Source organism: Crocuta crocuta, unplaced genomic scaffold, assembly GCF_008692635.1.
Source record: "Crocuta crocuta isolate KB4526 unplaced genomic scaffold, BGI_CrCroc_1.0 scaffold367, whole genome shotgun sequence".
In the NCBI taxonomy this organism is placed as follows: domain Eukaryota; kingdom Metazoa; phylum Chordata; class Mammalia; order Carnivora; family Hyaenidae; genus Crocuta; species Crocuta crocuta.
In genome coordinates, this window is record NW_027527936.1 from 4,420,789 (window position 1) to 4,448,034 (window position 27,246).

The 27,246-nt window shown below is 50.7% G+C and overlaps 1 protein-coding gene across 1 annotated transcript in view; it reads left to right on the forward strand.

Moving 5' to 3' along the window:
• Positions 1-27,246, forward strand: part of RNF220 (ring finger protein 220) — a 224,773-nt gene that overhangs the window by 178,330 nt on the left and 19,197 nt on the right. Inside the window, exons 2-5 of the mRNA XM_077752183.1 lie at positions 11,630-11,762; positions 19,170-19,215; positions 22,750-22,851; positions 23,686-23,786. Coding sequence (XP_077608309.1) covers positions 11,630-11,762; positions 19,170-19,215; positions 22,750-22,851; positions 23,686-23,786 — 382 coding nt within the window. The remainder of the gene's footprint in view (positions 1-11,629; positions 11,763-19,169; positions 19,216-22,749; positions 22,852-23,685; positions 23,787-27,246) is intronic.

The window sequence follows — 27,246 nt, forward strand, 5'->3', positions numbered from 1 at the left end:
CCTCCCCCTGCCCTGCCCCACCCCACCCGGCCTGAGTGAGCAGGAACCCCTGCACCTTCATTTCTCAGGTCACTGCTTGGCTAATGGGCTATTAATTTGCTCAATCGTCCCCTGTGAGGCAAACTCAATTTCTGCCAGCCAGTCGTCCCTCCCTGTCGACAGCGTGATTGATTGGAGGAACAGCTGTCACCGCCCGGCTGCCTGCTCCTTGCCTCCTTTCCGAGTCCTCACCACCCCTCCTCCTCGGGCCGCTGCCCCGCGCCCACAGAGGCAGCGCACCCCTGCCACCTGCCCAAGGATCTGTCGCCAGCAATGAAAAATGACAGAAATATTTAAGGACAAATAAGGTTTCCCAACGCAATTGAAAATGATTACAGGCAGCTACAGATGGGGCCAATCTGATGCGCAGCAGCAAATCAAATCGAATTTCCTTATCGGCGTATTATTTTAGGCGTTATCTGGCACGTTGATGCAGTTATCAATTCAATTTCAGCCGCCGGTCCGCTGTTTACTGTCTCGCCTTTGCTGGGAAAAGGTAAACATGCTCAGCCCAGCAAATTAATTTCTGGCTGAAGCCAGAGGCTGCGAAGGACTGCTATGCAGGACCCACGGCCCCCACCTTGGCCTTGTGCGAGTGGGCCAGGCTGGCTGGGCTTGGGGCAGGCAAGAACTTGCCCGGGGAACAGAAGCCCCGCTAGCTGCCTGCCCCAGCCCGGCCCCGGCCTTGAGCAGGATTCAGAGCTCCTAGGAGGCTGAGGTGACCGCTGTTGGCTCCACGGCTGCTGCCAGGGAGAGGTGAAGGTCTCCCATTAATTCCCAGCTAAAAATGACAAATTCATCTTGGACGACAATTAAATGAAGTCAGTAATTGATGCTAATTGATCTCCAGATGCGAGGGCTCCCCTCAGCCTCAGCAAGCACGTGCCTGTCTTGCTCACTCTCCTCACCCCAGTCCTCTCCTCCCCTACTTCTCTCTTCTCTTCTCTTGGTCCTCGCTCACTGCCTAGGGCTCCGGGCGTCTTCACCTCGCAGGTCTGTGGAAGACAGCTGGCCTGGGCCGGGCTCCCAGGCAGGGCCTGAGGCCGAGCAGCTGGCCGGCTGCCCACCCAGCCCTGCAGGCACTTGTAATCAGTGCCCTGAGTCCCACCCATCCACCCAGAAAGCAGGTAACATGCCCTCCTCAGTGGTTCAGGATTTATTGCCCGCAGCTGTAGAGGTTCCCACTTCATTTTTATAAGCCCATAGTCACAGCCAGCAGGGGGTAAAGCACACTTGGATTTACTTTACTTTAAACAGTACAGTCTTAGCATTTTGGCTCCATGGCGAGGAAGGCATTGGGGGAGAGTGAAGTGTGCGGGCAGGCGGGGGTGAGTGTATCGGTATACTCAGTCTACACGCACAGATATGTATGCATAGGTGCTCAGGTGTGTTTATCTAGATGTAAAAAAAATAACCACACCTGCGTGAGCACCTGTGTGTGCCAGTGCCCTCACGTGCATGTGTGTGTCCAGCCATTTGAGAGGATATGTGTGCATGTCCATATGTGCATGTTTTCCTGAAGTGGACCCTTTTCTACAGTCAGTAATGGCTAATCGCAGAGAACTCTGAGAGGCTCCACCTGCCCCACCTACCATCAGCCGGCCCGGCCCAGGTCACTGTCTGGAAGTTATTAGCTAAGGGAGGAGGGGCTCTGAATTGTACCTGTAGAAGAGGAGAGAGGCTGCAGTTATGTTTGGGACAGCCAAGGTCAGGGGTATGAAATAACGGTGAGCCCTGAAGCCCCGCCAGTCTCTACACAGGTTGGCTGGTGTACTCAGTGGAGCGAAGGCTGGTGAGGCCAACAATTGGAGTTCTACGCCATAGGCTCAGTGAGCTTGATCATGACTTGGCCCAGAGCCCTTGGCTCCAGTTCGAGCCCAAGTCTGAGCCTAAACCTGTCCATAGGGTCACTGGCCTCCACCTGGCCGTTCTGCATTCGTTTGCCATCGGCCACCCAAGAGACATGCCTGGGCTCAAACCAGGCCGCCTCTACTGCTGAGAGAGTAAATAGCATCACAGTAGGTCAGGGCACCAGCCAGGTTCTTGTTTTACAAGAACCGAGAGCTGGCAGGAGGCCACGTAGAGGGGGCAGTGCCAATCTGAGCTTTTGCAGGCAGAGAGAGAAAAGGGAAGATGGCATGTGGGCATAAATATGGCACCCTGTGTATTATATCTGTGTATAAATGTCACATGTACGGAACCTGGTGCTGCCTGTGGAGTCTGCACTTCTTACGGAAGGAAGAGGAGCAAATTAAGGAAAAAGCATGTATAGGATAGATGACCAGACCAGACCCTAGATAAGGGTCAGAGTAGAGGCAAGGAATCAGAGAAAACCCCCACGATGTCTTTCAGCTAACCTCTTCATCTTTTGGGGGAGTTTGGCAAGGTCAATGGTCATTTATTCATTTGTTCATTCAAAGAATATTTATTGATTTCTACTGTTACTATTACTATCACTATTATTTTCTTACTCCGGGCTGTCCTTTGCTAGATGCTGCGGCTGTAGTAGTAAATAAGTTAATCCTTCCCTCAAGAAATTTACAGTCTAGGGGCACCTGGGTGGCTCAGCTGGTTAAGCGTCCAACTTCAGCTCAGATCATGATCTCACAGTTCATGAGTTCTAGCCTCACACTGGGCTCTATGCTAACAGTTCAGAGCCTGGAGCCTGCTTCAGACTCTGTGTCTCCCTCTCTCTCTGCCCCTCCCCTGCTCACACTCTGTCTCTCTCCCTCTGTCTCAAAAATGAACATTAAAAAAATTTTTCTTAAAAAGAAATTTACAGTTTAAAGAGGGTGACAGACACAGAAGAGACAATCATAACACTGTGTCACTAGAGGTGGCACAAGAGGCGTTGGGAACACAGAGAAGGCACCTAGTATAGTCTGGACGAGTTGGGGAAAGCTCCCTGGAAGAAGGAATTCTGAGTCCTTCAGAGTGAGAGTAAGAGCCAGCTTGTGCAAGTGGCCCCTGCCATATCCTTTTTGGTTGTTTGGCAATTCCAAAGCAGAGACAAATAAGCCTATTTGGTTCCAGGTGACTCAGAAACTGCTAAAAATGTCACCTCTGCCCCCTGAGCACTAGCCACTGCCCTGGAGTCTGGGCAGGAGGGCATACAGTGGTTTTCAGGGCATCCCTGGGTACTGGCAGATAAATATGGGCCATAGCTAAATACCCGTCTCTCCTCTGCCTGCCCCACCCCCACCTCCTCGACCAGGGATGCCTATTAATCCTGACAAATGATGACTTACGAACATGTAATGCAAACTGATTCATCATACATTCAAATCCGCCGCCCCGCCCCAGCGGGAGGCCCCAGCCAGACAAGTGTATTACACGGATAATGTATTTGACGTATTAATAAAACCAGCCGCATTGCTCTGGCGCAGGGACTAGGGAATGCCAATATACGATGACAGATCACATATTGATGAAATCCAGATGTTTGGAATCATAGTCTTGGGGCCTTGTTCACATTGACTGAAGGTAAAAAATGCCATCTGTCAGCATGTTAACTCTTCCTGTCCCACACTCAGCAGAGGCGCCAATCATGGTTTTCTGGCGGGAAGAGAAGGGGAAAGGGGATGGGTGAGAGGGGGGAGGATGAGTATGCCCGTGGTCGGATTGTGATGGATGGATGAAGTGGGGGCAGATGGTTGTACTGTGGACACAACGGGTGGAGGGCACATTTTCATGCCTTATGTTCTTGACCCTATCAATGACACCCCTCCTCCCCTCCTTGAAACTCTTTCCTTCTTGGCTTTGATGACACCATGCTTGTTTTCATCCTCCTCTTGACTGTTCTTTCTTAGTCTTTGATGACTTAAACTTCTTCCACCTGTTGGAGTTACTCGGGGTTCTATTCCGGCTCCTTCTTTCTGTATACCCCCTCCCTAGGTGATCTCACCTACTCTTAACTTCAGTAACTTATTTATTCATGCAATAAATATTTATTGGGTATTTACCATATCCCAGACATTGTGCCAGGCACAGAGGATGCCTTAGTGAACATTACCTCTTACCTCTATGTCAATGTCTCCAGCTCCGTAATTCTGGCTCCAGCTCCCATAGAGTGCCCAGAAAACATTTTCACATGGATGTCTTAATGGTTCCTCAGAGTAAGTACTATATCCAAACTGAACTCATTTTTTTCCTCACCAAGCCTGCTGCCCCTCCTCCTATTGTACAAGGCAGTAAATGGTCTATCACCCAGCAGTTGCTCAAGCCAGAAACCATGGAATCACTGTTGGCTCCTTTCAGTCCCTTGAACCCCAGATCCAACCCGTCCCTTTCAGTTCCCCTCCATCGTCATCGTCATCATCATCATCATCATCCTTATGCTCCAGCAAGGCACCATCATGTCTCCCCTGAATTAGTGAGATCACCTTCTAAAGAGCCTTCCTGCATTCTCTACTTTGCCCCCTCAGACCGTTCTATACTTTGCAGTTAGAATGATCTTTAAAATTTTTTTTAATATTTATTTATATTTGAGAGACACAGAGACAGTGTGTGAGTAGGGGAGGGGCAAAGAGAGACAGAATCTGAAGCAGGCTTCAGGCTTTGAGCTGTTAGCACAGAGCCCAATGCGGGGCTCGAACTCACAAACCGTGAGATCATGCCCTGAGCCAAAGTTAGACGCTTAACCAACTGAGCCACTAGATGCAGCAGAATGATCTTTTTTAAATGCAAGTCTGATATGTCTCTCTCGTGCTTAAAACTCTTCAACGACCTCTCACTGTATGTTAGAAAACAACAATAACAGGGGCACCTGAGTGGCTCAGTCAGTTAAGCTTCCAACTCTTGATTTTGGCTCAGGTCATGATCTCACGGTTTATGAGATCCAGCCCGGCTTCTGGCTCTGTGCTGACAGTGAGGAACTGGCTTGGGATTCTCTGTCTCCCTCTCTGCCCCTCTCCAGCTCACATGTGCTCTCTCACTCACTTGCTCTCTCTCAAAAATAAATAACTAAGTATACATTTTTCTTAAAACAACCAAAATCATTAACATAATTAAAAAGTCCTCCAGGACCTGGCCTCTCTCTCATTCTCACACTCTGCCCATCACTCTTTCTGCTGCAGCCACACTGGACACTTTTCACTTCTTCAGTGGGGCTTTCTTCCCTCTGTACCTTCAAACATGCTATTTTGTACCTAGAACACCACTTCTCCACAATTATTGCCTGACCAGTTCCGTCTGATCCTTCACACCTTTGCTTGGATGTCACTTCCTTCACCTCCCAGGCCCGCTGATATACTCCCACAGTTCCATGTACTTACCTTTTTCTAAAACCACTCTGGGGACATTTGTTGAACGTCTCTATCTTCAGTCAGTTCCTAAGCTCCTTGAGGGCAGAGAATGTCCCTGTCTTGTTCATTATTGCATGACATCCATAGGGTAGCAGACCCATCATCACTATCCGATGGACATTGATTAAATACTATCGAATTATTGCCTAGGTGAGTGGATAAGTAGGTAAATAGCTGGGTATTATGCAATGGTTAAGAACACTAGCTGTGAAGTCAGGCAGACCTGAATTTAAATCCTGCTCTGAATCTTCTAGTTCTGTCGTTTCATTGTTCTGAACCTCATTTTCTTCATCAGTGTGATTGCAATAATAATACCCACCTCACAGGACTGTTGTAAAGATTAAATGAGATAAACCATGTGCAACATTAAACCTACAACCTAACACATTATAACACTCAATAAACAGTTATTATTATTAATGGACAGTGGATAAATGGTTAGATGGATGGACAGATGGATATATTGGCATACAAACCAATCAATAGATATATGCGTGTGGATGGATGGGAAGAAGGAACTCCATGGAGGCCAGAAGGGTCAGGGCCAGAGTTCCTACTGAATGGTTCAGTCTTGACCACAGCAGAGAAGAAGGCCAGATACAGGGCAAGGCCAGGCCCCATCAGAAGGGGATAGATACAGGAACAAACAACAAACTCTGCTAGTATCCTACTAGAGATGATAATGAGCCATCACTTTGTAGAGAGCCCTGGTTTCGTTGAATCCTCACAAAAGTCCTGGGAGTTAGATATTATCATACTTGTTTAACACAAGGAAAAACTAAAGATCAGAGTGTTAAGTGATTTGCCCAAGGTCTCACAGCTAATGAGAGATAACTCTGTCGAATTCTGCTTGAAGGCTCCTCTGTGTCTTGGTCACCCGGAACTGAAAGCCGTTCTACAGGGGGTTCAGGGAAGGGAACGGTGGGGCACACCTGTGTGTACACACAAACACACACATACATTCTCTTAAAAGGCCCCGCCTTTCTTGCCATTTATCATTAGCAGTACCCTCACCCTCGTTTAAACCCTCCCCCTTCTTAAATCAGACACCAGGCAGTCAAGACCTGCTTTCTGTGGTCTGCAGAGAAAAGATCGTGAAGATGGGATCTGAACAGAGAGGCAAGAATGGAAGCCACAGGCAACAGAGCTAGGACATGACCAAACAGGCCAAGCCCTAGAAGCAATCCCACAGCAGGCGTGTTGCAGGATTGGACGTGGGTCAGTGATCCAGGAAGGGAGGGCTTTCCCTCTGAACGAGTCCCCCTCCTCCAGCGCCCAGGTCTGACCGGGCTTCACTATGGGAGAGGGCAGAGATGGGGCAGCTTGGTGGGCCCTTGAGTTGCCTGCCCCCAATGGTCAGCACTTCCTAACAGAGGGGGGCAGCAGAGGGCTGATCTGGGACCCCAGGTGCCCGAGGCCCAGTTCCAAGGCCTGACTGCTGGACTGGTTGGAGCCTGGCCCCGGCAAGGCAAAGGCTGCTTGGCTTAACTGCTCCTCTCTCCTCAGCCTGCCTATCCGTCCTCACAGCCTGCAGTCACTTCCTGGTGGAGCATGGCTGTTCTGGGTGTGGAGTATTCTAAGCAGCTCAGAAAGGGAAAGGAGCCTTCTGGAGGTCACACAGCTAAGGAGCCTGACCCCACAATCACCTCTGGCTCTTTGAGCTTGAGTTGCCCTGCGTAAGGCTGAGGACAGGGTCAGGCCCCTCTGCTCCCTGCTCTCCTGCTGCTTCAGGGGATACCTGCAGCAGGCAGAAAAGTGGAGGTGGCAGGCGCTGTGGTGGAGGTGGCGGGAGGGAGGTGCGGTAATGAATGTGGACGGGAGGCGGAATGAGCGATCCATCTTTGCATGGGAGGGGAGGGGGCCGCGGGCCTTCCCCCCACACACTCACACACTCAATCAGGCGCTGTCAGACCTCCGGCCGCCTGGCATTTTGGTGAAGAATCTCTCAGCTAAAAATTGTTGTCAGTCCCATTTCCTCGTTATCAGTGCAAGGGCTGAGGCAGCGCCCGGGGATTAACGGGAGCGGCGAGCGCCTGCTCCGCCATCCACTGCCGATAACACCGGGCCTCCCGCCTCACCTCCCCCATTCATCATCTTTAGCACTGACAGCCCGTCCCAGTCCCTGTCCCCAGTCCCTCATGCTTCCCACGTCTCCCCACTGTGCTGCTCAGCCTGCCTCCTGACCTCCCTGGGGAGCTAGGCCTCCTGAAGAAGGACAAGATTCAACCTAGGCCCACATGACCTGGACCCACCTGTGGCAAAGAGGCCTGGCCAGCCGCGGGGTGGCCACGGGACAGGGGCAGGAGTGAGGCGTGCTCAGTGAGAAGATGCTTCCTGACAGCCTGCCTCTGGAGACTCCGTCTGCCTACCTGTGATGCCAGCTTTGGCATTGGAGAAGGGACTCCCACATCACAGGGGCAGCTGGACTAGGGATTTCCGGAGATCTCTCCAGCCTGAGAAGGACTCTTAGATTCTCGGAACTGTGGAAGAGAAGAGCCAGAGGACGCCTACTCCCAGGCTTAGGAAGAGTAGGGGGTTGAGGACTTTGTTCCCACCCCCACAAGACCACAGCCCCCTCCTCTTGGCCATTCCCAGCGGTTTTATGGCCCGTTTTATGGCCACTGTAATGGCCCAGGTCAAAAGCTTCAGGGAGCTGTATTCTGGGAATTATGCAAACGAGGAGCAGGCCCAGGGCCAGAGTATGGATTTTGTCATTAAACCTGGGCAGGCCATGTCGTTAGTGCAGTAAAACCCACGTCATGACCACAGGTCTCAATATAAAATTATAGGGAACACAGCGGGGGAGGGGAAGCAGGGGGCCCATGGCCAGGCTGACACCTGCCGCTCTAACCCCTGAGAAAATGGGAGTGGGATGGAGGGCATAGGCTGCAGGGTCCTCTGCTGATCCCTGTCAGTGCTATTCCTGACACTGGGAGCCAGGAAGAGGACCCATTGTCCCAATAGGGAAACTGAGGCCAAGCTCAGAAAAGTAGATCTCTGTGGCAGCAAAGCAGAGAACAAGCATGTGGGAATGCTGATTCCTGGCCCCAGCCTCAAAGGGAAGACTCTGGGCTCCAGGAATCCCTAAAAGCCAGAGTTGGTGTCTCAGGCTAATGGGCAGAAACCCTGATATTTCCACCTCGGAAATATAGACCCCATGCCCTGAATCTCCTTTTGCAGGTCTCCTCTCTTACCATTTCCCCCCCTTATGCCCCAGGTGCTGCCATTTTGACAGCCTCATCAAGTCTCTCCCTTATTTATCCTTCATGCTTTCTATCAAGTACTGGCTTCCCCTGGACCCTACCAACCGTCTTCTGGCCCCTCCTGCCTCCACCCTGGGGTGCCCACTCGTCCCTCCCTCGGGCCTGGTCAGGGCTGTACTGACTGGACCCACTGCCTCTTCCGTGGCTTTCCTGCTTAACTTTGTGATCTCCTTCAGGCCAACATTTTGTTGTATTTATCTCTGAACTCCAGTTTCTCCTAGAATAATGCCTGACATAAAAGAATTGTTTAATGTTGCTTGAGTGAATAAGTAAATGAGGCGATGAGATCATGAGCTGAGCACAGGGGTCACTATCCAGTTCTGAGCCTTACTTTCCCTATCTGTAAAACAAAGGTAATGGCCTGCAGAATTTCTAGGGTCTCCCTCACCTCTGAGATTCTCTGGCTGAATGAGGTTAGAGGCAGAGCTGACCTAGAATCCTCAGCTCCCATCTTCCAGACCAGGCCACACCTGCTTTAACTCACAGCTTCCAGCTGTCCTCCGAGCATCTAAGGCATAGCCACCAAGGCACGTGATCAGCAAGGCCCCTTCGCCTCCTCAGACACCTGACCACACAGACTGGAGCCACACCCACCCCACCCTGGCACACACGAAGCCTCCACAGTGGACATCTCAGCTCTACGAAGATCATCTGGCTTCTAGGACAATCCGATCTTCACTCCTACCCCCTTTCCCTTTCCTGTTTTCTTCTCCCATGCTTCGTTATTGCCCATCGAGTCACTGCCAGGTCTGTTCTCAGTTGTCTATAAATATGAAGTTGGCTAAGAAGTAGCCCCTGCCCACAAGAGACTGTAGGCATTCACTTTCATTTGCTCCTGTTTTCTACCTGGAACACTTCAAAGATGCAACTTAAATTTCATTCTTTGGTTAAGACTTCTCTATTTTCACTCCTCAAAACACGCCGCCAGAATGAACTACTCCCTCCTTTGAGCTCTCAAATGACTCAGTCTGGGCATCCAGGAGGGCTGTGACCATCCTCAACCTTGTGTCAAAGGGAGGTGGGTTCTTGTGCTCAGCTGGAGCTCCTTCAGGCATGGGGCGCTAGAGTTAGCAAATAAAAATATGTAACGCCCAAGTACATTTGACTTTCAGAAAAGCAATGAGTAACTTTTAGCATAAGTATGTGCCATGCAATATTTGGGACATACTTAGACTAAAAAAGTATTCATTATTTACCTGAAATTCAGTTTTACCTGAGCATCTTATATTTAATCTGGTAACCCCTCACAACCACCTTGGTCATCACTGGCATGGCCTTTATCTCTCTGAAAGCTAATTTTGACCCTCTCAGGACAAAAGTGGGAAGAAGAAGAAGGGAGAAAGATCTTGGCTTAAGCTAAAAAAATCTTTCTACAGGGGCACCTGGGTGGCTCAGTTGGTTGAGTGTCTAATTGCAGCTCAGGTTATGATCTCACATTCATAGGTTCAAGCCCTGCATTGGGCTCTGCACTGACAGCGCGGAACCTGGAGCTACCTTTGGATTCTGTGTGTGTCTCTCTCTCTTCCCGCACCCCCCCCCCACGCTTGTCCTCTGTCTCTCTCTGTCTCCCAAAAAATAAAATAAAACATTAAAAAAATTGTTTAAAAAGTCTTTCTACAGTTTACATGGATAGGCAAGGATATATCTGGATAAACAGGCCTCCTCATCTCCACGCCTTAAGCAGAGGCCAGAAGAGCACTGGGTGGAGAGAGTGGTAAGGGAGGGGGTTTATGCTCCCCAGAAGGTATGCATTAGGCAACCTTCAGGCTCCTTCCTAGCATAGTGTGTTCTGGTTACCATCAGCAACAGAGGCAGCGACAGAGTTGGGACAGAGTGGGAATGAGGTTCAGGCTCCCAGCTGGCCCCCAAGCCTAGAGAACCAGCAGAATACCCACTTGTGCTCCCATACAATGTGAAGGATATTTTGGAGGGGGAAACCCAGACTCTGTTAGATTCACAAGAGGCCAATAATGTGAACCAAGTGAGAGGTAGTGAGACCCAAACAGGAAGACTATAGATTCCAGGAATCCTGAAGAAGCAGAACGAATAGAACTTGGGGGTTAAATGAATGTGGGAGGGACAGTAAGGTACCGGAAGGGATCACAGGGGGGAAGCAGAGGTTACTGGCTGGGGTAACCAGGTGAACATTAGTGTCATTAACTAAGATGGGCACTGCTGAACAGGGAGCAGGCTCACAAGGGGTGAAGAAGCTGAAGAACTTGTTTTTGGATCATTGAGTTTCAGATTCTTGGGGGACACCCAGGCATTGATACACATTAGGTGCTTGGATACAGGGCCCGAGAGAACCAGAGAGGGATCTGGGGCAGAGATACAGATTCTGGAGTCTACGGGGCACAGATGGGGATTGGGGCCATAAGAAGGAAGGAGATGATCCAGCAGCATACAGAATAGGGAGAGAAGAGGCTATGGAAAGAACCCTGGGAAGGTGAGGAACTGAAGAGAACAGTACCCCAGAAATCATGTGGATTCTTTTTGGTCTTTCCCAGGGACTAGATCTGATTATATGCTGTGGCCCCAACTGCTCTGCGCTAGGGCTGGTTCAGAGTAGATCTCAGATGATGTTTGTTGAATAACAACAGGAATGCAGGAACGAGTCCCTTTTCTCCCTCTTTTCTTCCTTCTCCAGATTTGGGGAATATGAAAGCAGTGAGGAAAGGGGAGAAAAAGGGGTCACTGGATATGCTGAGTGATGGTATGATTAAACCAAGACCTTCCCTAACCTGTATGAAATGAAGTGATCCAGGTTTGATTACACAGAGCATTGATTGTGTCCTGATAGATTTCCCAGAGGAGTGACCAGCTAAGGAGGTACCGTTCATGGGCCCTGGAGCTACAGAGAAGAGTGGATGGTCATGGGCTCTGAGACCCTTGGGCTCAACCCCTCTCTAGGCCAGGAAGCCCTAGGAGGCAGCAGAACGCTTGGATTAGAGGATTGGGACACTGGGTTTCCATCCATCCACAGACTAACCCAGCTTATCTGTCTGTCTCTTCTTCCCTCTCCAGGTAAGAAAAAGGCAGCAGCACTGTTTGACAGCCAGGCCCCTATTTGCCCCATCTGCCAGGTCCTGCTAAGGCCCAGCGAGTTGCAGGAGCATATGGAGCAAGAACTGGAACAGCTGGCCCAGCTGCCTGCCAGGTAAGCCACCCCCCTGGGGGAGCCTGCCTGCCAGAGGGTTCCACTCAGGGTTCTGGATGCCAGGTCCCAGGAGCAGCCACTGGGCCTACAGCCCAGCCTCTAGATAGAAGGCAAGGCCTGCTGTCCTTCTCCTCTACTCTGCTCTCAGTCCTCAGATCCTGCAGCTGAATGGTGATGCAGTTCCCTTCTTGCTGTATTTTCAGAGATGGGAGGAGAGTGACCCCTCTTCAGGCCTCCACCTCTAAAGGGCACAAGAGGAGTGGGAAAGGGGATGAGCCACTGCCACGGCCCTTGTCCTGCCATGCTAAGCCTCAGGGTTAGGGTTCCAGAAGCAGGGGCTAGACCTGCCCTGCTGACCAGAAGTGCAGCTTCGTGCTGCCATCCAGGGGAGTAAGCACTACCTTCTCTATCAATCTCGGGATCTGAAAGGTAACAATCAAGCTTAGCTGTGCCCCCTGTTCTACCTTTACCCCCCTTCTTCCTGCCTGAAGGATGAGGCAGAACCTCCTTGAGGGGCTTATAGAGGAGCCAGGTTATCAAAGGAACAGAGGAGAGGTACGACAAATTACCCCAAACCTTAGCAATTTCAAGCAGCCACTTCATTATACTCATGGCATCTGTGACTTCAAGAATCCAGAGCACAGAGGGGGATGGCTTGCATCTGCTCCAGGATGCCTGGGGCCCCAGCTGGGAAGACGCGGTGGCTGGGAGCTGGGATCATCTGGACCCCCCTTCACTCACATGTCTGGTAGCTGATTCTGGCTGTCAGCTGGGACTTCAGCTGGAGCTGTGACCAATGTACCTACACTTGGCTCCTCCATGTGGCCTGGGCCTTCTCCTAGCATGATGCCTCCAGGTAGCTGGACTTCTTATGTGGCAGATTAGGGTACTAAAGCAAATGTCCCAGCCAATGAGATGGAACCTGGATCACCTTTTACAACCTAGCCTTGGAAGTCACTCAGTGTCACTTCTGCTGTACTCTATTGGTCGAGGCAGTGTCAGCCCAGCCAGATTGAAGGAGAGAAGATATACACCCCACTTTTTGATGGGAGAGTGGCAGGGCCATATTATAGAAGGTTATATTATAGAAGAGCACGTGGGATGGGAGACATGGGTGGTTGTAGCCATTTCTGGGAAATACTATCTGCTACAGGGGAACAGCCTGCTCCACCACTCCCAACCCCACTCCACCTCCTGTTCAGTCCAAGTCACCAGACTTGACTGATCTCCTTCCATCTACCCTCAACTAATCCCTCATGCAGGATATAGGTGACCCAAAGGTAAACCAGAACTGGCCCCACTCCCAGAAGCTCACTACATGAGAGTAAGGAGAGCTGAGCCATAGAAACCCTGAGGGATAGAAGCCGCTCTATGGGAAGAACTATGGGGCATGGAGAAAACACCAACCCAGCACAGAGCAGAGAAGACCTCCTAAGGGAGGTGAGCTGAATTTTGAAGGAAGAAGTATTAATTATCTACTACTGTGTTACAATTACCCTCAAACCTAGTGGCTTGAAACAACAAACATTTATTACCCACAGTGTCTATGGACCATCAATTCAGGAACAGCTTAGTTGGGTCGCTGTGGGTAGTTGTGGCTTTCGGCTCAGCCTCTCATGGGACTGTAGTCAAGATGTCAGCCAAGGCACAGTCATCTGAAGGTCTGACTGGGACTGTAGGAGCTATTCCCAAGACGGCTTCTCCACACATGGGTCTTTCCATAGGACAGCTTGAGTTTCCTTATGACATGGTGTCTGACTTCCCACAGAGAAGTGACCCAAGAGAGAAACTAAGTAGGAAGCCACAATGCCTTTTATGCTCTAGTCTCAGAAGTCATACGCTATTGCTTCTACTGTATTTTATTCTCTTCATTAGAAGCAAGTCACCAAGTCCAGCCCCCACCAAGAGAGGAGAATTAAACTCTATAAGCTCTATTTCTTGATAGGAAGAATATCAAAAAATTTTGTGAAAAATACTTAAAACTACCACAGAAGACTATACAAATGATAAAAATAATAATCTGTATGAACACTCACTACATGCCAAGTACTTTACATTGAATTATACTTATTTAATCTTCACAACAACCTTCTAGGGTAGGCAATAATTATTAAGTCCCTTTAACAGATTAGGAAACTGAGGTACAGAGGGGTTAAGTGACTTTTCTAAGGTTGCACAGCCTGTAAAGTGGTAAAGATATGATTCAAATCCAAGCAATCTGACTGTGGTGCCATTCTCTTAAACCACTCCCAGCACATACACACACACACACACACACACACACGTGGGACTAGCCTAGAAGGGGCAGAGCATTAAAGACACATCCTTCCACAGATGAGTTCCACACCTTAGCTATCTGGGAGGGTGTCTGGGTAATTTACTTCCAATAGAGGACTTCCCCTCAACAAGAACAGGAACAGAGGCAGAGATGTGTGTGGAGGGCCCTGTAGGGCCCTCTAAAAGCAGTGTACCTCTAAGGGCCTGGAAAATGGGGGCCCAAGATCTCCTTCTGCCTCCTCAGTGGGGGCCACACTACAGCCTCCTCTTCGTGCCCCACACCTGCACTGCCCAAGGCATCCACATCTACCCACAGAAGTGGCCCCNNGTGATTTATCTGGATTTTTAATTGGAAAAAATTTGCGAATTAATTGATTTCAGGAACTTGCCAATTAACATTGTAATTGGGTGCGTGATAAATTCCCAAAGAGCGTGTCAGCTCCCTCCGGGCTGAGGGCGCCGCAGAGCCCGGGTAGCGCTCGGGGAGGGCCCCAGCCTTGGCTGCCCTTGCCCCGCCCCTGCTGGCTGTCTGGGAGGCCTGAGGAGAGAGTAGAGGAAGTTGGGAAAAGATGTGGCACCTGGGCTCCAGAGATCCCTGAGACTCCTCCCTCCTCTCTCCCGCCGGCAGCTCCAGGAGCTGAATGGGACCTTTTACCAACCATTTCACAGATGGGGAAACTGAGTCCTGCAGAAGGGCAGTTTGTGTGTGGCTGGGCACAACCCAAAAGAGGGCGTCCCCCATCCATGGCCTGTGGTCGGAGCCTTCCTCCCCAACTCTCCCGTCCACCCCTTTCTCTTCCACTGCGTGTTCCCTTCTCCATTCTCCCTTCTCCCTGCCCCCCTGCCTTCTTGTCCTCCTCTCTCCAATTTTCTCCCTCCCTCTCTTACCCTGCCTTTGCCTCTTTTGCTCTCCCACCCCTCAGCCAGCTCTGGAGCCTATAAGATGCTGCTGCAGGGTGGCTCTCCATCGCCTTGGTCACCTCCCTCCCTCCCTCACACACGGCTGCACCCCCAAAAGTTCTTCACGATGTGCCTGTGTTCAAGGGGCCCATCTGCCTCCCTTGTGCCTTCTGCCTCCCTTTGCCCAACAGCACAGAACAGCCCCCCCTCCCCAGGGGGGCAGGCTGCTATTTCAGACACACCCGAGGGCTCACACAGAGAAGCCAGGGACCTCCCAGCTCTCAAACTAGGGCTGGCTGCTTTTCAGAGACACAGGCGAATATGTGCACATGACCTACAGGCACACGCACACCCCCACATTCCAACACGCATAGATGTGCTCACCACACACACACCCTGAAAGAACCACTTTCCACGCATGCTCATTCCCACAGGTGCATGGGCACACGGGTACCTACAGGAAGAAGAGTCAGAACTCCTGTTGGAGAGCATTTATACTTTTAAAAGCACTTTTACATTTGGAATCAGAGAGGCTATGCCCATACACCCTCCCTTGCCCAGCCCTCTATCTTTCCCTTTCCCAGTCCTGCACTGGAGTATCAGTAGACCCCAGGACTCAGCTAGTTAGAATAAGGAGGGTAAAGTTAGACTGAGGACAGATTGGAGGGGGCTTTCGGGGCTGGAAGGTTGTCCTAGCTGTAGTGGGGGAGTTGGAAGAACATTAGTGAGTCACAGGAAGTTTGATCACATTGCAGAACTGTAGGAGAATCACCCTGGAGACCAGTGTGGACCATGAATTGGGGGGTAGAAGGGGGGCAGGTGAGAAGGTTGGGCAGGGTCCAAGGGACAGACGATAAGGCTGATCTGGGACAGGGGCAGTGGGAATGGAGAAGAGGGAATGATGTGAGACTGGTGGAGGAAGAAGCAAGAAGCAAGCAGGGTACTTACCAGGAAAAGCTTTCTGACCTGGGTGATGGGAAGGGTGATGATGGCGAGGAAGCAAGTTTCTGAGGAAAGGAGGAAATAATGGATGGGTCTCTGGGCACACTAAGCCTAAGACGTCTCTGGGATGGTGATGGGGTGGAGACTGGATGTATACAGACAGGCAGCCACATAAATGGGGGCTGAAGATTGGAGGCTGGTGGAGAGCAGCCCCCAGACTTGTCTGTGGCCCTCAGACAGGAGTTTCTATCCAGAGAGAGGAAAGAGCCCTGCACATGGAGAGATTACAGAGCTGCAAGTGATGCTTAGCTTGGCGAGACCTGAGCCCGGAGGCCTTTTTCTGGGAGACTTCCAAAGCCACTTTGAGATCTGGCCTGTAGCATGGGAAGCCAGCGCTCTGGTCAGCGCTTTCAAAGGACTGGAAGGAGCCACAGGGAGGCTGGGTGACTCTAGAGAGGCGGGGTATGGAGATGGCAGTGCCCCCACCCCCACTTAAGCCTTATTTAAGGCCGGCCTCGGTGTTTGGTTGGGTAATGAACTAGATAAACAATTCCCCAAATAGATTAAAACGAAGTGTAACTTACAAAGGCGGCTGGTGATGATGGTTTATTCCCGGGCAGCACACCATTTCTTTATTTCCAAGGATAATTCAGTGTAAATCACCTTAATTAAAAGTGTCAGCCCAGCCCATGAATATTGTACTTAGGAACGCGTTTCCTGGGTCCCAGTTATAATTTAAAACCCATGGATCACTAGGCAGCGAGTGACTGAGAAGGGAGGAAATCGTTGGGGGTGGGCTGTGGAAACAGGGAGGGACGGAAGGCAGAGGAGCCGATGGGCTGAGCACGATCCAGTCTGCCCATAGCTCTGAGGCTCAGACCTCTCCTTTCAGAGGCAGGCTTTTCACCAGATTCTGTCTCTGGGGAACCAAACACACTTGGAGGTGATCAGGCTGTTGGAAGAAAGGTAGGGTGGGGTGGGGACACTTGCTCAGAGAGAGGGCAGGAGCTTGAGGTAGTACCAGTCTGACTTAAGGGAAAGGTAAAAGTATTGGCAAAGGGAGAGGCTGGACATTCTCACCCTAGATGTCCTCATTTCTATTCACCAGCCAAGGAAATTAAGCCCAGAATCAGTAGGATACTCCCCAAAGTGGAGAGAGAAAAAGAACTCCAAGCTCTGTCCTCTATCCTAACCCCTGAGTATCTTTAGGAAATCAGCGCAGGCAATTGAAAAGCAGCACTTTGGACTCGGTCAGACATGAACTCAAATCTCAGACCCTACATGAGCTGTGTGAACACAGAGGTGTCATTCAACCTCCATGGGTCAACTCTGTAAAGTTTTTGTGAAGATTAAAGAGAGAGCACATATAAAGTACCCGGCCCATACCTGTCACAAGTGGTTGGTGCACAATCATTGTTCACTCTTTCCTTTTCTGTCCCAACCTGATGCTGCTCAGATGAAGCTCAGACCTCAGGCCAGGGGTCCAGCAAGAATGTCACACAGCAGATGCCTCATTTCTGTACCCATCCAGGCACAGTGCCCGGCACAATGGGATGTCAGTACTTGTTGACGGAGTGAAAGAATGCTAAAAGTAATGAACTCAAACTAGTTGCTCCTCAGGAATAAAAGGACTGTTTAGGAACCCGGTCTGGCTGTCCTTCCCAGTCTGTGATGCCCAAACTATGTGATCAGCCAGGCAAACAGCTCTGTTTTTACGCTCAGACCTGTGATGTGTGTATCTATGCGGGTGTGTGTCCACATGTGTCTGCATTTGTGGATGCGTAAGTATCTGGGCATGTGTTGGTGCGTGTGGGCGTATCTGTGCATGTCTTTATTACGTGGATGTTGGTGCCTGAGCAGCTCTTCACAGTCTGGGTGACTGTTGTGAATGTGTCTTTATTTACAACATGTTTGAACCACTGGGTGTGACCATACGTGTCTGAGTGACTGTTGACAGAATTATGGACAGTGGATACGTGTGTATCTGCCTTTATACCAGGGTTTCTCAACCTCAGCACTATTGAAATCTTGGGCCAGATAATTCTTTGTTGTGAGGGGCTATCCCATTCACTGTATGTTGGTTAATATCCTCTACCTACCAGATGCCAGTAGCAAACTCCCTGCCCCCAGCTGCGACAACCAGAAAGGTCTCCAGACATTGCCAAGTGTGCCCTGGGGGACAACTGCTACTTTATCTGAATCTGCCTATGTTTTTGCTCACATATTGGGGTATCTACGTCTGACCCTGTGGGTATTCCCTGTGTATATGCTCTGAGTCCGTGTGTGTCCTATGCACTCTGCCTTGGGTATGTGTCTGTGTGTCTTTTGTGCTTTATCGACACCTCTGTGGGCATGCTCTACCCAACTAGCTTGTATAGGTGTCTGTGCAGGGACCCTATAGAATGGGCTGTGTCTGCCTCCTGCACATATCAGCCAGCGCCTCTGCGTGCATGTATTTGTATGTGTGTGTGAGTGCACGTGCATGAATGTGTGAGCACAGATGTGGTGAGCACAGTGGGGGCAGAAGGGAGGGAGGGACAGGAACAGGGATATTAATGTTTCTGAAGTGGATCTGATTTGATACGTCTTGTTCCATTGTCAGCATCTGTTTAGCAGGGATTTGTAATACTTTGTGGCTCTGGATCACTCATGCTTAGCGCGGGATGTGGCCTTGCATACCAATTTTGTTATTAAACACAGTCCTCGCCTCCCCCACAGCCCATCCATCACCTCCCACCCCCGCCCCCGCCTGCTCCGAGCCGCCCACCATATTTCAGGGCCCAGCTCCCGCCCGCCTGCCGCGCCCGATGCCGGAGGGCCTGGGGCTGACAAATTGAATCAGGGGGAGATCATTCCTGGCCTAACGCAGTTTGCAGCGTGTTGGAGGGAGAATTGACAAGAGCCATGTCAGCTCCATCACCCCCAATCCCATAGGAGCTAAAAGCAGGCTGGGGACAGGAGGTGGAGGGAAGGGGGCATCCAGGACAAGCAGAATCCTCAGGGCTGATACCAGGAGTCAGGTAAAGCCCCTTTCCTCAGATTCATGGGGGAGCCTACCATGCCTACTGTCTCTATCCCCCTCCCAGGAGCCAGCTTTTGCCACTGGTCCCTGGTGGAGGCTGAGCTAGTCAGGGCCAGCTGAGGTTGAATGGCCTTGGTAGAGCTTGGCTGATCAGGGCTGGGCTAAGCTGGCTATGCCTTCTCTTTTTGGGGTCTTCTTGCTATTCTTCTCTTGCATGCCCTGGGCAGCAAGCGGGATAGTCACCCTGTTCTCTTCTTTCTTGGCAGCAAGAATTCCCTTCTGAAGGATGCCATGGCTCCAGGCACCCCCAAGGTAGGTGGACAATTGTGTGTGTTTCCTCCTGCCCATCCTAACCTAGGCTTACCCATAACTGATTCCTCTTGAGGAAAAGGAGCTCTTCCTGGATCCCCAGCTATCTCAAGGGTTTGATCGTCAGTCTGAAGCCTAGGGCTGCCCTGTGTGCTTGAGAGAGAGAGAGAGACAGAGACAGAGAGAGAGAGAGAGAGAGAGAGAGAGAGAATGTGTATGTAGTCTGAGTATGAGCCAGAATATGTTCATCTGACTTCTTCCTCTTCTAGTTAGAATAGGAATCAAAGCTAAGAATGACATGGGGGCATGGGGACCCAAACACTAAGGCTGGGGAGACTCCAAGAAGGAAGGTAAGCTGTAGCAGGGAAAGAAAAATATAGAAGTAATGGTCAAGACAGACAGTGCACAGGCCTTAGAAGCAACACCGTGTGTGTCTGTGTGTGTGTGTGTGTGTGTGTGTGCGCGCGCGCATGTGCATGAGTATGTGTATACTTTGTCCTGAGGGCAGCAGGGAGCCAGGGAGGATGTTGAGCATATCTGAGGAGACTGTCTGCCCCTCTAAACAGATACTATGGGAGAGAGGTTTGGGAGCATCAGATGGAGAAAGGAAAAATGAAGGGCAAGTAGCTGGCTCAAAGGAGGGACCAGAGAGGCCTCTTCCAATGACGTGATTTGTACCAACAACTCCCATAGGTGGCCACAGAGGCAGATGGTACTGCTTTCCCAAAGGTGATGATTTTGAGGAAGTGGGGACCTGGGGAGGAGAACTAAACCCTACTCACTAAACCCTTCCTCACCCTTGGTAAGGCAACATCTTTTCTTAAAAGTTCTCACAATGACTCTTAAAGGCAGGAATCCCTGGCCCTTTTTATAGGGAGGGAGGAATGGATGTTGATGCTTCCGAAATGGATGAAATCAGTCAGGAGGACTGCACAGAGAAATCAGAGGACAAGCCAGGAAGAGAATCAGGGGACCTTTGCATAGGGGAGTCAAGATAAGGTACAGGCATCAGGAAGGAGGAACAGTCCGGAGTCAGGATGAGCACAGGAAAGCACTGTATCCCAGACTCCTAAGGGAGAAAAGTTCCAAAACATATGGGGTGGTCAGCAGTCAAAGTGAGAAAGTTTGGAGAAGGGGGCCCTTGTGTTGAGAAGTCTTAAAGCCATTGGTGACCTCGGAAAGGGCAGTTTGGAGAAAAGGAGCCAGAGTGATAATATTACCTCCAGGGGTTGGCCCAACAACCCTGTAGGCCTTTAAAAAGGGTGGGAGTGGATTTTGCACCTTCACGCAGGAAATCACTCAACACAGAAAGTTGGACAGAGTGGGGGACAGAGAGGTTGGCCCAGTCTTGGACAGGTGTAGGCCCTGCCCAAGGTAGCGAAGTCCTCCTGCCTAAAGAGAAAAGGTGGGGGTTGACAGGCAGCTGTGATTCGCACAGGCGGGGAGCCGCACTCACAGAGCGTGGCCCAGCCTGCAGCATTCGGTGGTTGTGGTTAAGGAAGGTAGGCCATGGACAAGCTGCCGGGTCAGCCGCTGCCACAACCATTGACACCTGACACCTGAGTGTGGCTGTCAGGGCTGGGGATTGGACCACAGTGAGGCCTGTGCTCTAAGGATAAACACAGATACAATCCACATCCATACATAGCCCCCCACATATGCAGAGGCACCCACACCGAGGTCAGAGTACTCACACAGGAAGTCCTAAAACACATGCAGATCCTCCACTGCCGACACAGACATATTGATAATTAGACTCGGAGGCAAGGACCCCTGCTCACTCAATTCCAAATTCACGCTCATACCCCCTAAAGCTGACAATTTCGGCCCCCAAAGCTGACCATCCCCTGCCTGTGGCTGAGGCTTCAGGGAAGCAGGTCATGGGTGGAAGGGGCATGAGGTAGAAGGTTCAAGCAAGAAACCGAGAGGACAGGGAGAAGGAGGGAGGGAGGGAGAGGAGAGGGCGAGGGGGCCTCAGACAAGATTGATGGCCTCATTGCCATTAAGAAAAAAATTAGCCGGTGGCGGCTATCATATTAAAGGGTGAAGAAGCCGTGAATTATTTTCTTAAAGATCTTATCGCTTACAATGATAATTTTACCTTCCAAAAGGCCACTTTTAATGAGGCGAAGAGCCAGGCAAAAAGTCATGATTTAATGCCGGGATTTTTTTTTCAAAACACATTTTACTGCTTTTTGGTCCATGTTTAAAAAGCGCCAGTGACCTTTTTTTATTCTGCTTGCCCCAGGTGTAATGCTGGGGCCTCTCAGGGCTTCTAACCCAGAAGAGAATGGGGGGGCCAGAGGAGGCACACAAGAGCAAGCTTTCTCATGGGGCCATGGGGCAGAGACCCCACATTGTTTCCCTACCTTGGCATCCTCCCTGGGACCAGAGAAGGAGAAGGACATTGCCTGAAAGACCAACACAATCTGAGGTGGGGGCCTAGTCACCCACTAGGCCTCCTGCTGGGTCTGGCTGGGTGAAGAAAGGGCTCCAAGTCACAGGCCCTTCCCAGCCTCCCCCCCAACCCCCACCCCGCCAGCTCTGGGGGCGAGGGAGCCCTACCAGACCAGCAGCTGCCCCTCCCTTCTCAGGGCCCTTGCCTAAGGATGTTCAGCTTGGCCACCGCATGCGGGTCACATCCTAAGGCTTGGTTGGAGATGAAGGATAAATGGCTGCTCCATCTTTCCCAAATTGCTTTCTTTGGGCTGTCACTGGCGATTTGGCATGGTTTCTCGGCTGGGGAGGCCTCCTAGGGAATTGTATGCTTCCGGCTCAGAGCTGTGCAAGCTGGAGAGGGTGGGGGAAGGAAGTAGGGATTGCTTTCAGGCCACCGGGCCCCCAGGTTGCAGCTGAACAGGCCTTGGCAAGAGCCAGCAAGAGCAGGCTGAACGTGCCATGTGGTATTTAGGATTGTGGCGCTTGCACACAATGTAAAGCAGACAGTTTATTAATCTACACTGCAGGCGCACGTAGGGGAGGCTGTGCAGGACTGACATGGGGGGGTGAGTTCTCCTAGGGTTCTCACTGGGGTCATTGCCACCGCACAGGGATAAATGGACTCAGCGTACATCCCTAGCTGCACGCGGGAAACTCATACATACTATTTAATTCACTGTCTCCGTAGCAGGGCTGCCTTCAGCCTGTATTAGGGGCAGGCAGGGCAGCAGATATGCGGCTTTACCCCCCAGTCCTTCAGAGGGGTCCCAGAGATTCGGCTTCTGAAGGAGAACAAAGCATGTATTACCTCAGCCAACTGGGAGTGGGCAGGGAGTCCTACCTGCACTGGGACAGAGATTACCTGGGAGGTTTGGACCCTCTCAGAGGTCTCTACCCATCCCTGGAATCAAGCCACCCTCTCCCACAACCACACCCCCAGGGCCTCAAAGCCGGCCTTCAAATCTCAGGAGTGCCTCTATCCCTCTGCCTTCCTCTATGCCCCTCTCCCAAAAGTTCCATCGGACTGGGAACTCTAGGGGACTGATTGATTGCAGGTCTCATTTGGCCTGAGGTAACATGTTCTTTCTCTTCTTCCAGTCCCTCCTGTTGTCTGCTTCAATCAAGAGGGAAGGAGAGTCTCCAACAGCATCACCACACTCCTCTGCCACTGATGACCTGCACCATTCAGACAGATACCAGGTGAGGAGGGGGTGGGTGAGCGTGAGAAGGAAGCTTACATGGTGAAAGCTTAGTGGGACATGCCTGGTGCTAATTCCTCCCCTCCTTGGGAGGTGAGAAGAGAAGCCAGAACTTGTATTTGGTTCCCTCTGTGTTGAGTGCCCCTAACTGAAACCAGAAGGCACAGGTGTCAGGGAATGGGCCTTAAACAGATAGGTTTTAAGGAACAATGCCTAGGTCACCTGGGTTCTGGCGGGCTGTAAGCACTTCTGAAGCATCCCATCCATCAGGAGGTATCCTATGTGGTTTGGTTTCATGAGGGACTCAGAGACACAGCCCCAAAGCCCCTGAAGACTTCAAATCCAGGGTCCCTTGAGCAAATAACTATTCAATCCTGCCAAACATTCATATCAGACCCAGAAAAAGACAAGAAGACATTGTCTGAGGGCATTGGGCGAACAGGGAGTAATCACACAGTCCTCAAAGATCACAGCAAGAGGGGTCCCTAATGGTAACATCCCAGCTCTATATGGGTCTCCTTTATGGTAGGAAAAAGAAAGCAGCTTTCTGTCTGAGGAGAGACAGAGCCCTGCCCTTGGGAGCCCCAGTCAGATGGAAAAAACAGGGCCCTGCTCCAAGAATTATTGGTCTTAATGGCAACAGGGCTTCTCAGGGAGTCCCAGTATGAAAGGAGAAAGCAGCCTTAACTCAGAAGCCCTGATCTGACGTGGAAAGACATGGCAGCAGGGACCTACAATTCCGGCTGGAGAGCCTGGGTCACTGCCGGCACACAGGAAGCCTTTGTGGGAATTAGAGATGTTCCCTTTGGGCCCCCTTTCCTCCCAACTGACACAGCCTGGCATCAGGATACAGAGCTTAGAGAACGGAGTGGACACCGTTCTCCACTGCACCTCCTCTGCTGGATGCCTCTGTACTGGGACTCAAACTGCAGAGCTGTAAGTGCGAGCCCCAGGGAGGGATCCCCCCTCTCATAAACCCTGGTTCTAGAGAGGCAGTCCAGTCGGGCCCCTGAGAAACACTACTATTACCCAGACAACCCAAATGTAGGTGGAGAAACGACCCAACTCCAGGGAATTCTGGTCAGATAGGGAAACAAGGCTCTGTAACACAGAGGATGGACAGAGCCCTGCCCTTAGGGGGCATCCTGGCACCCTCACTTCAGTCACAGCATTCAGCCTCAGCACCTGTTGAGCTAAGAACTACCATCAGGCACAGGCCTGGCTTGCTAAGACATGGCACCAAGGTCTTCTGTGATTTAGGTTCAACCTGTATTTTCAACTTCCATTCCTAATACTGCCTTCCATGAATCCGATGGGCTATGCTTACAGAATTAATGCTAACCACTCCCTGACTGTGCTGTTCCTTTCTTGCCTGCACACTTTTACACATGCTGTTTCTTTTAATGGGACTATTTTACCCCATCCCATCCCATTTCTATTAATCTTTCAACATCCTGCCCAAATACTGTCTCCTCCAAGAAGCCTTTCTGGATTAGCTATCTCTTCTCACAAACCCTATATGTCCCTATGATTGACCCTTATCATCCTGTATTGTGATCACCTATTTAGCTATGTTTCCATTATTTACTGACATATAACCAGCCATCCCAAAACTCAGTGGCTTAACACAATTTGTTATTTCTCATGAGTTTTTCAGTTGACTGGGCCTTTCCTCATTTACACAGCTCATTCAGCTAGATGCCGGACTAGACTGGAAAGCCTCACATTCTGGGAGATCAGGGTGCCTTGGTTCTCTTCCATGGGGCCTCTAGTAGGTTAGATCGGCTTCCTTATTTGGCAGCCTCAGGGTAGTGTCACACCAAGGGGCTGAAGGCCAAAACCTCTTGAGGCCTAGAATCTGGAACTGACACATCACTTGACAAAGCAAGTCCCAAAGCTAACCCATAATCAAGGGATGAGGATTCTGTCCTCTTGACAGAAGGAGCTGCAAAGAATTGTGGCTGTATTTAATCTATCACAATGAGCATGAGTGTTTCACTAGACTGGGAGTTCCTCCAAGGCAAGGACATTGTCCCATCCTTTTTTACTCCCTTCCTGTACTCAAACATGCTTGGTCCAGTGTCCTTGCCTTCAAGGGGTCAGATTAGCAAATAAATAATTATAGCCCAGTGTTTTAAGTGCTCTAACAGTTATAAATAAGTTTCTGGGATAGCACAGTATAAAGAGGTGGTTTATCAGAGCAAGTTTCACAAAGGGGTAACAAATGAACACGGTTTCAGAAGACATAGGAGTTCACTTTGATGGGCAAGGAAGAACATCTGCCACTTCAAGGCAACACTGTGCAAAGAGCATAGAGGTGCAACACAGAATGATGTATCTGGGGACCTGCTAGCAGCTCACTTTTGTTAGCATGTAAAACCCAAGGGGAATTGTCAGGAGGTGAAGCTGGAAACCTCAGGGGCTAGCTGGGTATCCCATCCCCTGATCCTTACACCATGCCTGGCATGTACTAGTTGGTCAGTTATGTTGGATTTTTCTTTAAACCATCGAAGTAGGTCTTGAAAGCATGGGGTATTGGTTTCTGGTTTGGATTCCCATTTACTTAGTCCCTGCTGGGTTACCTAACCCTCTTAACCATTCCTCATTTTATCCTCATAGCAATTGTGCAGGCTAGGATTCATTGCCCCCAATTTACTGCTAAGGAAACAGGCCTAGAGAGGGGATGTGACTTTTTTGGGAACACATAAATTATGAGGAACAGAGTCAGAATTTGAACTGGGATCTGTCTGACCCTGAATCCTAAACTGTTTCCCAGCCCTGCAGTGGGCTAAGTGGCTTCCATTATAAAAATCCTTCTCCCGTTACCCCTGATATCTCCTGCATGCCAGACCCTATGCTGGGTGACTGGATACTGGATAGAGATCATCATCACTCCCACCCCCACCATAGAAGGGACACATATGTAAACCACCACCATATGCAAGATCAGAAGGAAGCAAGCTAAGAGATGGTGAAAACTCCAAGGAGGCAACTAACCCAACCTTTGGGGGAAAGTGAAGCTTTATCAGAGTCCTGAAGGCAAGAACCACCAACCGTTAACCAAGCAGGGGATATGGAGGCATGGAGGATAATCTAGCCCAGAGTCCAGAGCATTGAAGCACTGGAAGAACTATAGTTAGCTCTGCAAAGCTGAGTGTGGATGGCAAAGGGAGAGAGCAAGAGTGGTAGAAGAGTCTGAAGGGAAAAAAAAAAAAAAACAGGTCAAATAAGGCCTGTGTGGCATGCTGCAGATCTTCTAGGTGGAGAACCACTGAAGGATTTTAAAAAGTGGGGGAGAGGGAGAGAGGGTCAATTTTGCAGATACAAAGAATATACTGTTGTCTGAAGTATGGTCAGGGAGAGAAACTGAAGCCCAGAAGGCCAATGAGAAACAAATTTTGAGAGCTCACAAATTATGAACTAGAGCAGTGACATCCAAGACAGGTATAGTCGTAGAAGAAACCGTCAGGGATGTCTTGCCTATGCCAAGCGCTATGCAGGGACTCTGGGTTCACCTGTATGACTCACACATGGCTCTAACTCTAACTCACACATGGGTCAGCCCCCCATAAAAATCTGTATGAGCTTTAATGAAGGTAGAGATGGAAGTACTCTAATGAGAGGAAAAGAAAGATATTTTTGCTTAGGTCTGGAAAGAGGAGTAGGAGATACGCAGTAGTGGAGATGAGAAAACTTACGAGACCTTTAAAGACAGACTCCCTGGAATCTAAAGTTGGAAGGAGTATGAGGAATGAAGGAGGGTGGGGCGGTCCAACGACACCTCTCAAGTTTCCCGTGTGGGCACACCTGAGTGGATGGCGGTATCCCCTTACGAACTGAGCACCCAGGAGAAAAGCGGCTGCTTGCGGGATGTTGAGTTCCAGTGTGGCCGCGTGGGTGTGCGGCACCTGTGAAAGCTCCAGGGGCTGTCTCGCAGACAGCACAGAAATGGGAATCCTTTAACGGGACTACAGAAAGGCTAGGGGCTAGGGGCGGGACAGTTTGGGACATTCGGTGGGACCGAATGGCGACCCGAATGGGGCAGAGGCGACCCGGAATCCAAACGCCGCCTCCCCAGCAAAGTGCCAGCAGCGGGGCCGGGGTGGGGACTGAGCCTCTGGGACGGAAGAAGTCCCGCGCGGGCCGGACGCGTGGAGCGGGGTGGGAGGCCCAGGCGGTCTCTAAAACTGGGGCTGGTAGGCTTTGCGTACGGTGGGAGGGACCCCAGGGCGGCCCCAGCCGGTTACTACCGGTGTATGAGCAGCTGTTTCCTGGTCCTTGTCCGGTCGCCCCCCCACCCCCCGCCGCCATCGTGAACTTTCACCCTGGCGCGCGACGGCAGCAGGTCACGTGATCAGGGCCAACATGGCCGCCGCCGCCGGGGGGAGCTGGGGTG